Genomic DNA, 13,003 nt, shown 5'->3' with positions numbered 1-13,003 from the left:
ACCAGTTGGTTAGACTGATAAGAACAGATACTACACTTGATCTAAGCCTTGTGGCCAAGAGAGCTGGAGAAGAGAAGAGAAGAGAAAGTGAGAGAGACTTGAGAGAAAGTGGGCTTTTTATATGCGATTGGAGAGGGATAGAGCTAAGTAGGTGGGTGAGGCCAAATTGGAGGACTGGGTGAGGCCAATTTTCAATTGAGGCCAAATCGGTTCGGGGCGAGGTCGAAGCCGAACCCTAAGGGCTTGGGAGTTCTCATTGGTTGTGTTTTTCTGGAGCGGTATGGTTGCATGCGACCTTGAGTCACCTACAAAAGAGAACTCTGGGTGAGTTGCTAGAAGCTGTTGACATTAGGAGATGGATGACCGTGCCTGCTAGGCACACAAGGTGCGATGGACAGCCCGTAGAGGCGGCTCCGAGCATAGTGCACTTGTGAGATTCGCTTCCTCTAAAGTAGCACAGAGTCTTCAGTATCCCAAGTATACATCTTTATGTCTCTGGTGACCAAAGTATGTTATGTGAGGCGGAAAAGGCAAAGGAACTGAGCTGCCCGAGGAGTTGATGACAACCCACAAGATCAGCTGGAGCTTTTGAACTCAACCGAAACCGGACACACGCCTCAGCGCTGATGGACTCTACAATGTACGATACTCAATATTGCCGATTTGAAAGAGATGGTGGGATATAAACTCCTCTCGTAACAGAAGTGAGTACCCGGCCGGAACACGGAACGACGGAATGACGTTGAATGTGGGTGGTGGGGCCGCCGAGGCCGTTCAGCTCCGGGAAAACAATGCTGTACCTATGGCCGCTTCCGTGCCCCACCACGCGGCCCCCAAAACACGCTGGAAGATGCGCTAAGTCACTGACGCGTGACGCCATACACTGCCAAAAAAAAAAAAAAAGGCATTCTCAATCAATCAACGCGCCATCACCCAACCCATGTCACTTTAAAGTGCTCGCCCGCAATTCCACTCCCCATGCACCTTATCCACGTTTGCTGGGCATTGCAGTACGTGCTCGACGCTCCGTTCTAACATTATCCTTTTCTACATTGGTCTTTTTTTGCAATTATTTCCAAGTCACCCTTTACTACCTCCCCATGAATCCATGTCTTCCACCAAACTGTTCCCGCCCTCAGACGCGTCGCGTCAAAGATCGGGAATCCTCACGCCCAGCTCCGATGGTTCTCTGAACTCCAAACATGCGGTTCTGCCGCCGCCCGTCGAGACGTTGCAGCGAAGGCGGAGCGGTTCTCACGCAATGGGAGACTTGTTGAAGGCTGCGATTGTCGTCAAGGTATGTCGCTATATCCAACATGATGTCGCGTCGCGCTCGGCTGACCCCTCGCGCAGGCGCACCCTTCTAGCATCCTCGCGAAACCGTGCACACTGCAGCCCCTCATGCTGCTCCCCCGCGAATACCTCTCGCTGTCATGCCTCGATCTCGGCGCTCCACAGGGTGACCTCCCTTCCAGCCGCTTCTACGAATCCCATGTCAAGATTCTCGACCTCGAAGACCGCGTCGCCGAGAAGCCGAGCGTGCTCCTCGCGCGCAACGACGCCTCCAAGTCAATCTACGCGCTCGAACGCGCCGCCGTCTCCGGGTACAACCTGTATACGGTCTGCAAGCTCGGCCCGTGGGTGGATCTATTGGCGTTGTCTGACAAGGCCACGGTGACGGGGAAGCATGTCGCCCGTATGCGGATGGCGGAGGAGGCGAGGGAGTCTCAGCAGGGGCAGGAGCTGCCGTTGACGACGCCGGGCCTGCACAAGGGACACAAAGAGAAGAGACTGGCGATCGAAGCGCTGCAGCAGTCGATTGTGAGGAAGAGGGGCCGCTCGCAGTCCGTATCGACCTTTGACGAGGCAAGGGCAGAGAAGCGGACGAGGTCTGACGACGATATCTCACGCCCGCAGACGCCAAGCGGGTTGGGCCAGACGGTGGAAGCGAAGCCTGAGCTGACGGAGTGGATCGAGACGCACCTGGACGCTGTGGAACCAACATCACAGCCGGTTCCCGAACCCAACGCCCAGCAGACGGCTGGCGATATCATGGACAACATAAGAGCGCAATATATGGAGGCGCTTTACAGGTCAATGGTAGGTTTGCTTTCCTGTATGAAGGGAACCGAGCTGACTCTGCCACAAAGGGATCTCTGGCGTATTTTGCAAAGGGACCGCTATCTCGAGCTCGCGCCGCGTTCCATCTTGACTGCGACGGCGCCATGAATATGAATGATCTCATCGACTTCCTGAAGAGTCTCGTTATGACCACAGTCCAGATCGACAAGAAGTACCGCGAAACGATACCCAATGTAATCTCCAAACTGAAGACGCATATCGACAGTTCCGATGATGGTAGCAAGCCCAAGAGGAGGAAGTCCAAGAAGATGAAGCTGGGCAAAGACGGCATGTACCCCGAGGAAGACGACGATGTGCGTAAGTGGTGGAGCTTGAACAAACCGGAGTTCAGTGACGAGGACAAAACCATCACGCCGGCGCAGATCAAGTCGCACGTGTCTCTGTTGAGGACCCGCGAGACGCAGCTCCAGATGATTCTCATCCTAGAGATTCTGGCGCTGGAGCCTCTGCGGACGGCCGAGGGGGACGGAGAGACCCAGCTGCCTGGGCTCCCTGGTGAGATGGAGGTTGAGAAAGCTGCCGAGACTCAACCGAAGAAGCGGAGCAAGCACAACTTCCCCGTATTGGTGGACGTACACGCCGATCGATTGTGTATCTGGCAGTCAACTGCTTCTGACGAATTGAGGATGTTGGAGGACTCTCAGGTGACTGCGCCATTAGGCGGAGAGCCGGCTCAAAAGGCCTCTTCAGATCCTCTGAGGGACTTTTGCACCGACATCATTATGCCATTGTAAGTCTGACTTGCCCCATCAGTTGCTCTCCTGCTGACAACGTTAAGCTTCGCCGCCCGGCTGCCTGATATATGTGACTCAATCAACCGGAAACTCGGCGGACCAGTCATCATTGCTCCACCCCAGCCCAAGGCGAGACCTTCATCGTCATTGTCAGCTAACAAATCTGACGCAAGGCCGGGAGCTGCCGCGAAGCGACCTTCTAAGCCGGCGACGAAGAATATTGAGAAGGCGTTGTTCAAGGAGCAGTCGCGGCGCAGTGTCTCCAGAGGTCCCAGCAACGCAATCGCGCTGTTGAGATCGGCGACGTCTGCCAACATCCCTAGTTTCAAGCGGGAGACAAGCGATCTCGACCGGAAATCGTCTGTGGATAGGACAGGCCTGCTTTCCAGGAGTAACAGCCTCACAGCTCTAGACGACGTTAAGGCGCAGAAGAAGGCCCTTGTCGAGGCCGAGTTGAAGGATGCTATCACGGCCATCCGGAAACCGAACCGCGATTTGGCTGGCAAGGCTATTGTTGAGGCTGCGGAGAAGCGGGCTTCCGGTGGTCTATCTTCGATTAGGAGTATGTTTTGCGTCGTGCATCTTGGACGATCGTTTGCTGATAAACCGCCTCAGAATCCAAGAAACCGACTCGACACCCGCTCTTTGACTCGGTGCAGGTGAAGGTCACGCCGGCCAACCACCGTTTCCGGGATGCATTGGCTGCGGAGTCGAAGGGCTCTAGCAGTATGGCAATACCGATGTCGAGTTTACCGCCATCTAGCGCATCAAGGGTTCCCTCTACCGGACCGCGGAGGGGCCACATTGACATCCTCGGCAGCACGCCTTCGTCTGCGATCCAAGTCACCCCCGTGAAGCGCGGGGCGGCACTCTTGGGCCCTTCGCCAACGGACGAGCCAGCCATCCCACCCTCGTCGCCCCTAATGGCGAGGAAGCCCTCAAGGGCGCAGTATCTGGGCGTGCCCGACAGCGTGATCAGGTCACGGCATCAACCTGTGCGGTCGCAGTCGCCAGATGTGGGCCTACCGGTGACGCCCTGCAAGCAGCGGACTGTGGATGTGTTGGGAGACAAGGTAGCGGCCACGCCGACAAGCAAGTCGGCTCCGCCGCCGCCGCCGTCGCCACCAAAGGAGCAACCGAAGTCGATTTACGCGCGACTCGGATGGGATGACGACTTTGACGACTTTTAATGATCTTGCGTTCGCATTGTTACGGCGTGTATGGGCTTTTCAAACATGCATACGAATACCCAAGGGAGGGGACTTGGACTTTGAACTATTAGGGGTTAAGGAACGGGCATAGTGAAACATACTTGTTGATGAACATGACATAGCATAGCATCGCTTTGGGGCAGAGGTTTTGCACCTGTGTAGGCAGCATTGTTCCTAAAGGAATTTTTCCAGGGATAGATTACGTTTTTCAAAGCGCGGGCCCGGCCTACCCGCTTAACAAACTCCATCGCTGTTTTAATCCGTCTTTTGCTCCTCTGGCCTCTTTTCTACAAACATGATGGGCAGGTCCCTAACGTCTACGTGCTCCTGCGAGCCCAGGTCGATTACTCTTACCGCCTCGATATTGACGAGGCCCTCCTTCAGGGGTAGGAACTGAAGGTCTACAACGTGGCAAGCCCCAGGCGCGAGCGGACCGACCCTCGTGTCAGCTGTCAAACAGACGACCTCGGTTGTGTCCACGACCGAGTTGCGCTGCATGGCGTGCAGAACGTTCTCGTCCAGCACGGCGTCGGCGAGGTCTTTGGCATCGGCGGCCGTTTTGCCCTTGCCGCTCGTCGAGGGCGGGCGCATAAGGCGGACCTCATTGCGCCTGCGCTTCGAGAGCGCCACGAGGGCGAGCTTGCGCGGCGGGACGCTCGAGTTGTTGGCCTTTCCCGTGCTGCGGTTCACGACGTAGACGGTCCAGGAGAAGATCTCGCCGGCGTAGACGGGCTCTGTCGGTCCGCAAAAGGTCATGGTGATGCCAAGCTCTGGCAGCGGGGCTTCAACAGTGCGGGTGGCGGCCTCGAGAGCGGGGAGAGAGTCCGGGCGGGAGACGGCGGGTGCGACGAGCGACTGAGCCGCCTCCATGCCGCTGATGGAGAGCTGTGAAGGACGGTGGGACCGCTGGATGGGCTGCATCGGTTGCATGGCGGCGTTGAAGCCTGGGTTTACGGGGAGGGTAAAGTCGAGGGTGGTGGTCCAGGTCATGCTGAGGCGCGGAGTGCAGATGCCGGGGTTCCTCTGGATGACAGCCTCGATGTGGATGTCGAGGTCGCGGTTGGGATTCTTGGAAGGAAGATCAAGCTGCTGCGGGGAGAGGCGGTAGAGGAACGTGACGTGGTCGTGCGGGACGCAGGTCATGGGGAGGGTGAGACCCGCGGGCCCGCTAAGGTCATCGACGACGCCGCCGTCGGCGACGGAGAGGGTGATGCTGGTCAGGTCGATGGGGCAGTCGAAGTAGGGGGTGAAGTCGATCTCGAGCAGGGCGACGAGTGCTGGGCTTGTGGGCATGGTGTTTGGGCGTGAGAAGCGGACGCGGGTATGTACGGCGGGGAAGATGCGGGTGCGGAGCTGGGAGAGGGCGCGGAGAGGCCGGGAGCTGTCCTTTGATTGGGTCATAGGGGCGACGCGGGAGACGCGGAGGGCCGAGAGGCGCGGGACGACGCCGCCGAGCGCCGGGTCGTTTGTGAAGGGCTCGAGGAGGTTCAAGCCCGAGGGGACGCCGGATTGGAGGTAGCCTGCGCCGCCGCCGCCGAGGCGAAAGTTTGGGGAGAGAGGAGTGGCTGAGCCCGAGGCCCCGACGGACGCGGGCCTGAGCCCGGCGGAGGCCGTGAATATGGCAAAGGGGCCTTGAAGGCGGATGCGTGGCCGGGCGAGGAAGACAGGGAGCTTCCAGACGGCGTAGATGTGGGGCTCTCTCTTGCGGTCGTTGGGCTTGACACCGTTCTCGTCCTTTTCGACGGAGGAGTCGTCATCGTCATCGACCTCGGGCTCGTCCACGACGATGAAGGGGTCCGATGTGTCCTCAACGGTGCCCTGGAAGATGATGTCCGCCGAGGGCTTCTCGCGGTCCGAGGCATGGCTGTTGACGATCTGGGTCTCCAGTTGAATTACCAGCCGGCTGAAGTGGGAGCGCAACGTCTTTTCGTCCATGAGGGGCACCCTCAGAACCAAAAGCACGTCGACAGATTCATCTGAGATGTGTTAGCGTTGAGCGTCTTCCAGTGCTCTAAGATGGAAATGTACCAAAGTAGAGTGTATCCCTCCGTTTGATGGAGTCAAATAGGGCCTTGGTGTCATCGACACCCTTAAATGCTTCTTCGAGATCGAGGTTTGTTGCTTCGGGGATGAAGTATGTGAGAAACGCATTATCAAGGAAGTCGGCCACCGCGGTGGGCTCTTGTATTTGTTCGTTTATAGCCATGTTGGGCTACCTCTTGTCTTGTGTGATATCACGGCTCATCTCAGTTATGAGGAACTGAGGATAGTTTCACAATGTGTGTCCGTCTCCGATACTTGGCCGGGCTCAATGCCGTGGAAGGAAAGGTCTCTCAGATTTCTCACAGAACAGAGCTCGAAAGAAAGGCCCAGTTAGAATTGCGCAGTTGGGGTAAAGCACTCTGCGCTTCTGAGTCGTACAATGCAATAAGAGCTTCGGTGAGAGGTCCAACGGTTGGAGTTACAGACAGTTTGAGTTGGACTGTCCATTGCCTCTGGCACAGTGCAGTAATTCCCCTAACTGAGACCGACCGGCTTACCTCAGCAAATCTAAGATGGCTTGACAGGCTAAAGAGTGGGCCCATCCAAGCTACCCCAGTCCGTGCACCAAGCGCCAAATTGCTCATTCCGACGGTCGCAAATATTCGCAGCCTTTTCTCGCGTCCCCTCCACGCGACGACCTGCTCAATCCTCCACGTCGACCCGCCTTCCACAGCATCTTCACATCGCCGCTAGGATCGCCATCTAGGCAAGAACATCGCAAGAAATACTCCTACCCTACGAGTCACTGGTCCGATCAACCAAGCCATCATGAATGGTGCCGGCAGCCCATACGGCCAGCCTCCGGCTTGGCAGGAACATCGCACGCCCGACGGCCGAGCCTACTACTACAACGCAGCTACCAAGGTCACACAATGGACCAAGCCCGAGGATATGATGACTCCGGCTGAGGTATGGATTGACCTTGTGGGTGGCTTATGATCATTGGCTGATTCGTGATTACAGAGAGCCCTCGCCAACCAGCCGTGGAAGGAGTACACCGCCGAAGGCGGTCGCAAGTATTGGTACAACACGGAGACCAAGACGAGCTCTTGGGAGATGCCTGATTTGTACAAAAAGGCTCTGGGCGCCACCAGTGGCCCAAGTACGCCTGCGTACGGATGCTCTGACCCTCAATTCCCTTCGTCGACTGACAGCAATAGGCCTGCGCCGTACGATCGAGGAGCACCTTCTGACAGGTATTCCAATGACCGCTACGATTCTTACCGCGACCATCGCGATACCTTCCACGAGTCGCGCCAGTTGACGTTTGGTAACGACACGACAGCTAAAGCATTTGTCCCCGCGAGCAACGAGCCCGAGTTCGCCACACAGGAAGAGGCCGAAGCTGCGTTCAACAAGCTGCTCAAGCGCAGTGGCGTACAGGCTGACTGGACCTGGGAGCAGACGCTGCGAACTATCGCCAAGGATCCGCAATACAGGGCAATTAAGGACCCGAAGGACCGAAAAGCAGCTTTCGAGAAGTACTGCCATGACATGATCGTTCAAGACAAGGAGCGCGCAAAGGAGAGACTGACCAAGCTGCGTACTGACTTCGAGACCATGCTCAAGCGCCACCCCGAGATCAAGCATTACACCAGGTGGAAGACGGCACGGCCCATGATCGAGGGCGAGACTATCTTCAGGTCTACAGACAACGAGGCCGAGCGCCGCCAGCTCTTCGAGGAGTACATCATTGAGCTTAAGAAGGCCCACATGGAGAACCAGGCAGCGATGCGCAAGACCGCTATGGACGGGCTGATCGATCTCCTGCCGAAGCTCAACTTGGAGCCCTACACGCGCTGGTCCGACGCGCAAAGTCTCATTTCATCCACGACGCCCTTCCAAAATGATGAGAAGTACAAAACCCTGAGCAAGTTTGACATATTGATCGCGTTCCAAAACCACATGAAGGCTTTGGAGCGCGCTTTCAACGACTCTAAGCAGGAGCAGAAGAACAAAAAGTTCCGCAAGGAGCGCAAGGCTCGCGACGGCTTCCTCTCTCTCCTTACTGAGCTCAGGAAAGACGGCAAGATCAACGCCAGCACAAAATGGCGTCAGATTTTCCCCCTCATCGAGAATGACGACCGGTACAAGGCCATGCTTGGCCAGGGCGGCTCGGGCCCGCAAGAACTCTTTTGGGACCTCGTCGAAGAAGAGGAGAAAGCGATGCGCGGCGCCAGAAATGATGTGTACGATGTCATTGACGTATGTTGACACCATCCACGTGATCCCTGCATTGTAACACTTTGCTAACTACCCGCAGGACGAACGATTTGATATCACCCCCCAGACCACGTTTGAGGAGTTCTATGCCGTTATGAAGAAGAGTCGACGTACTGCTAACATTGATCGCGATATCCTTTTGGTTCTCTTTGAACGCGTGCGTATCAAAAGCCCCTACACTAATTCAACAAAACTAATATGCGCGTTACAGGCCAAGGAGAAAAGGTCCCTGAAGCGATCGGACGACGAGAGACAGTCTGAACGTCAGCAGCGAAGGGCAACTGATGATCTTAGGGCCTACTTGAAGCGTATGGATCCCCCTATTACCCTGGATGACACGTACGAGAAGGTCAAGGCCCGCCTTGTGGACACACCCGCGTTCCAGGCTGTCACTTCGGAAGATGCTCGCATCGCCACCTTTGATAGATACGTTAGAAGACTTCGCGAGAAGGAGGAAGAGGCCGACCGCGATCGTCGGCGCAGACGTGGCCGCGACTCCAGCGAACGCGACCTGTATCGCGAGAGACCCCGGTCTAGAGGTGAGCGATCACATCGTAGCAGTGGCCGTGCTACTAGGCGAAGTCGTAGTCCGGAGCCAGACGCATATGAGGCGGACAGACGCAAAGCCATTGCCGAGCGCGAGCGTAACCACCGTAAATCGACGATGGCCGAGAGCTTGCTCTCCGTGGACCGGGAACGCCGTTTGTCACCTCCCCATCGGCGTGAGAGGGAGCGGGAGCGCGACAGAGACCGCGAACGCGAGCGCGAGCGCGAGCGCGATCGCGACCGTGACTATGATCGTCATCGCTCTCGTCGCGACGACGACGGTCACTATGAACGCGAGCGACGGGACAGGGAGGAAGAGCGAGAGAGACTTTACCGACGCCGCATGGGGTCCTATGACGAGCTCCCTTATGGGGATGAGCGCCCGTCTGGATCGCGGCGCCGTCGCGAGGAGGACGAGGATGACCGACGGGATTCCAGAGACTCAAAGGTACGACGCATCGGCTAGACCACCATGCCGCATCCGAATCAGGCCGCTGACAACCAACACAGAGAGTGAGAAGAGAAAAAACACCCCGTGAGCGCACCCCCAACGTGATATCTCGCGTCACAAGAACAGGACTCCGCCGCCGGCCGCCGCACCCACTGCTGCTGCCCCCAAGGACAAGGAACCGACGACGGTCAAGGACACTGCAAAGGAGAAGGAAACGGAAAAGGAGAAGGAGAAGGAGGACCCCGCTGGTGTCCACTCGGGATCTGAAGAAGGCGAAATCGAGGAGGACTGATCGTGTTCGCCAATGACGCCTCAGGAATGGCTGCATTGGCGGACCACGAAGAGTGACTTTCGAGTACGTATCGGAATCACCAAGCCTTCACTTGAGAGCCTGATGACCGCAGCGCGTTACAGACTACAAGGCATCACTCCCCGCTTCGCGCCTCTTTTTTCTACTACGCGTCTGCAGACGTGCCCTTACGATGCCGTTCAGTCCGCGGAGCCGGTCGTCGTAGGATCTCGATCCTCCAGATGGCCAGCTAGTTCGTATGTATCGTTTTTTTTTAAACTCTCGCTATGTTCTAATGGTTAGTATGTACACACAGTAGCAACGTGAGGAAAAAAGAATAAAAGTTGGTTTGCTTCGTAACAACGGTCTTGTGTATTTTGTTTCTTAGCTTGAGATGTGTGCCTTTGGCGCATCCAAGTGTATCTACAAATCCTGCTACAACCAAGCGTGTAGCAGAGACTGACGGCAGTCATCCTGCTTGCTCCATTGCCCCTCAATCTACGGAGTCGGTCCCGCCCCCGAATGGTCGTAGGAGACCAATAAAACCCATGGCTCGCAGCAAACTATCTGTTTGTACCATCTGACATGCGAGAGAGGGGGGCCCATATCATAAGAAACCTATGCATCTCCGTAGGACCAGGCAACAGGGGATAGACTGCCGTCGCCGTTGTTATCCGTCGGCGTCGTCGTCCTTGGGGACGTGCCATCCTCTAAACCGAAACCATGATCCTGACCGCCGGAAGCGCGCCTCCCCAGCTGCCGCTTATGCCCCTTTTGAACGCCCTGAACGCCTGAGTTGAATGCATCGTGACGAGGGAAAACATCTTTAAGGATGCCCTCTTCAACTCGTCTTGTCGTCGTCGTTGTCCAAGAAGAACTGTCGCGAGTTAGTAAAAGTTGATGGTGATTAACGATGGTTGCTTATGACTTACGAAGTTGCCGCTGGCCTTCTGCTCCTGGTCCAACTGAGAGTTGGCCTTGTTGATACGAGGGCGGAAGTTGGTAGGGTCGCGACGGAAAGAGACGTCGAGGTTCTTGAGGAAGGTGTTGCAGCCAGTCAGGAGGGACTCGGGCTTGTTAGCGTGGGCGTCAATGCCGGGCTGGCCGTCGAAGACGATGACGCGGTCGGCAAGGTAGGTGGCCATGATGAAGTCGTGCTCGACAATGAAAGCAGTCTTCTTGGCATGCATGATGAAGCGCTTGATAACCTTGGAGGCAATGATACGCTGCTCAGAGTCGAGATAGGCGGAGGGCTCGTCGATGAGGTAGATGTCAGCGGGCATGCCGAGGGCGAGGACGATGGCGACACGCTGCAATTCACCACCGGACAAGTTCTTGACCTCCTGGTCGATGAAGTCGTCGAGCTTCAGGGGCTTGACGACGTCAGTCTGGAACTGAGGCGACAGGAAGGCGGCCCTGATCTTCTTGAAGAAGAGCTGGCGGACGGTGCCCTCAAACTTGGGGGTGATGGTCTGGGGCTTCATGCTGATCTTCATCTCGGGGACGGCAGCCTTGTTGTCGGGCTTCAAGGCACCGGCAAGGAGACGGCAGAAGGTCGTCTTTCCGGTTCCGTTCTCTCCCATCATGACAATAATCTCAGAGTCGGTAAAGTCACCAGTCTCGATGCTGAGCTTGAAGTTACCAAGTGTCTTCTGCATTGCGGGGTACTTGAAAGCGCGAGACTTGTCGTTCATGAACTCATCGGCACCCTCGGAAAGCTTGAAGGTGAGGGACTCGTCACGGAAACGCAAGTTCTCGGTGGGGATGTGACCGTCGAGGAAGATGTTGATACCTTCACGGACGGACTGGGGCAGCGTGACGACACCGTAGACGGCAGGCTTTCCGTACAGAACGCAGATGAAGTCGGAGAGGTAGTCGAGGACTGACAGGTCGTGCTCGACGACGATGATGTAGTCGTCGTCGCGGAGAAGAGAGCGAATGATACGGGCAGCCGCCAGTCTTTGCTTGACATCGAGGTAGGAAGACGGCTCGTCGAACATGTACACGTCGGCCTTGCGGACACACACGGTACCAATGGCGAAACGCTGCAGCTCTCCACCGGACAAGAAGTTGATCTCACGATCCATGATATGGTTGAGCTCCAGGGTGTCGCAGACCTCCTTCTTGTTGCCAAGAGTGCTCACAGCATCAATCAAGTGCTGGACGCTCTTCTGGGGACCCTTGACGGCTCGGGGGATCTGGTCGACATACTGAGGCTTGACGACGGCCTTGAGGTCATCCTCCAGGAGCTTGGTGAAGTAGTCTTGGTTTGGCAAGTTAGTTGACTGGAGGGTGAAGGTTTAACAAAGTCGGGGAGACCTACTCTGAAGCTCGGAACCACGGAAGTGCTTGATGACATCCTCCCAGTCGGGGGGATTGTCGTAACGACCCAAGTTGGGCTTGAGCTTGCCGCTGAGAATCTTCAGGGCGGTACTCTTTCCGATACCGTTGGTTCCGACAAGACCCAAGACATTACCGGGACGAGGCATAGGCAGACGGTGAAGCTTGAAGCTGTTGGCGGAGTAGCGGTGGGTGACCTGGGTCTCAAGGTTCGTAGGCAAGTTGATAATGGTGATGGCGGAGAAGGGACACTTCTTGGGACAGATACCACAACCGATGCATAGCGACTCGGAGAGGAAGGCGATGCGGGACTCGGGGCTGACTTCGATGCAAAGCTTTCCAGAGCGGACGACAGGGCAGGACTTCTTGCACTCCTGACGACACTTCTTGGGCTTGCACTTGTCGCTGTTGACAATAGCGACACGGGTGAGCTTGTCCGACATGGTGATGATGGTGCCCGAGTGATCGAGGGCGGGGTTAACGATGAGATGGTGGGGCAAGGATTTTTGCGCGCAGATTTGGCACAAAAAACAAATAAAGAAGAGGGGGACCGCGGGCGGTTAGAAGGCAGTTGTCGTACAGCGGTTGGAGGGCAGGCGGAATCGAGTAGAAGGGACAGATTAAAGCAACAGGACCGGGAATTTCGGCGAGAATTGTCGAGGCGTCGCGACCTGGCCTTCTGAGGGTGACGGAGGGAAGAAAATATTTTGGTGTTCCAATTTGTTGCAAAGTGTCGGAGACGAGGAAGACACACGGTAATGGCGGCGAAATACAGCGGTCAGCCAATTTGTGTGCGCCGTCACTGGTTGTGAGCGTGTGAATTGGCCAGATTTGGCGGGGCAATTCCCCTACCCTACCACCTTCCAAGTTACCCCGCCAGTGAGGGTTGCCAGGTACTGCTAAAGTATCAGGCGGCGTGGAATGTGGCGGTAAAGGTACCTAGCCAGTACCTTGCCAACACCTGACATCACAACTCCTGAGTGAGGCCAAACTCATGGCCTGGAACGTCCCATGCAGATGGGCT

General features: G+C 56.4%; 4 protein-coding genes across 4 annotated transcripts; 2 read left to right on the top strand and 2 right to left on the bottom strand.

Annotated features, from left to right (window-relative positions):
- Positions 1-1,108: 1,108 nt before the first annotated feature.
- On the top strand, positions 1,109-4,066 carry ColSpa_00261 (uncharacterized protein; the record flags this gene model as incomplete). The annotated part of the gene is made up of 5 exons (XM_049266473.1): positions 1,109-1,297; positions 1,354-2,100; positions 2,151-2,872; positions 3,050-3,438; positions 3,492-4,066. 5 exons carry the CDS (start codon positions 1,109-1,111, stop codon positions 4,064-4,066), a joined length of 2,622 nt encoding a protein of 873 aa, XP_049122430.1.
- A 276-nt stretch (positions 4,067-4,342) lies between these two features.
- Positions 4,343-6,293, bottom strand: ColSpa_00260 (uncharacterized protein; the record flags this gene model as incomplete). The annotated part of the gene is made up of 2 exons (XM_049266472.1): positions 4,343-6,063; positions 6,116-6,293. 2 exons carry the CDS (start codon positions 6,291-6,293, stop codon positions 4,343-4,345), a joined length of 1,899 nt encoding a protein of 632 aa, XP_049122429.1.
- A 605-nt stretch (positions 6,294-6,898) lies between these two features.
- On the top strand, positions 6,899-9,642 carry ColSpa_00259 (pre-mRNA-processing protein prp40; the record flags this gene model as incomplete). The annotated part of the gene is made up of 5 exons (XM_049266471.1): positions 6,899-7,054; positions 7,094-8,335; positions 8,394-8,510; positions 8,565-9,347; positions 9,472-9,642. The coding sequence occupies 5 exons, from the start codon at positions 6,899-6,901 to the stop codon at positions 9,640-9,642; spliced, it is 2,469 nt and encodes an 822-aa protein (XP_049122428.1).
- An 838-nt stretch (positions 9,643-10,480) lies between these two features.
- ColSpa_00258 (translation machinery-associated protein 16) lies at positions 10,481-12,422 on the bottom strand (the record flags this gene model as incomplete). The annotated part of the gene is made up of 3 exons (XM_049266470.1): positions 10,481-10,516; positions 10,572-11,902; positions 11,963-12,422. 3 exons carry the CDS (start codon positions 12,420-12,422, stop codon positions 10,481-10,483), a joined length of 1,827 nt encoding a protein of 608 aa, XP_049122427.1.
- Positions 12,423-13,003: the final 581 nt, after the last annotated feature.

Source organism: Colletotrichum spaethianum, assembly GCF_022836535.1.
Source record: "Colletotrichum spaethianum MAFF 239500 DNA, contig01, whole genome shotgun sequence".
Lineage (NCBI taxonomy): Eukaryota > Fungi > Ascomycota > Sordariomycetes > Glomerellales > Glomerellaceae > Colletotrichum > Colletotrichum spaethianum.
The sequence above is the reverse complement of the archived record's forward strand: the minus strand, read 5'-3'. Positions and strand labels throughout refer to the sequence as shown.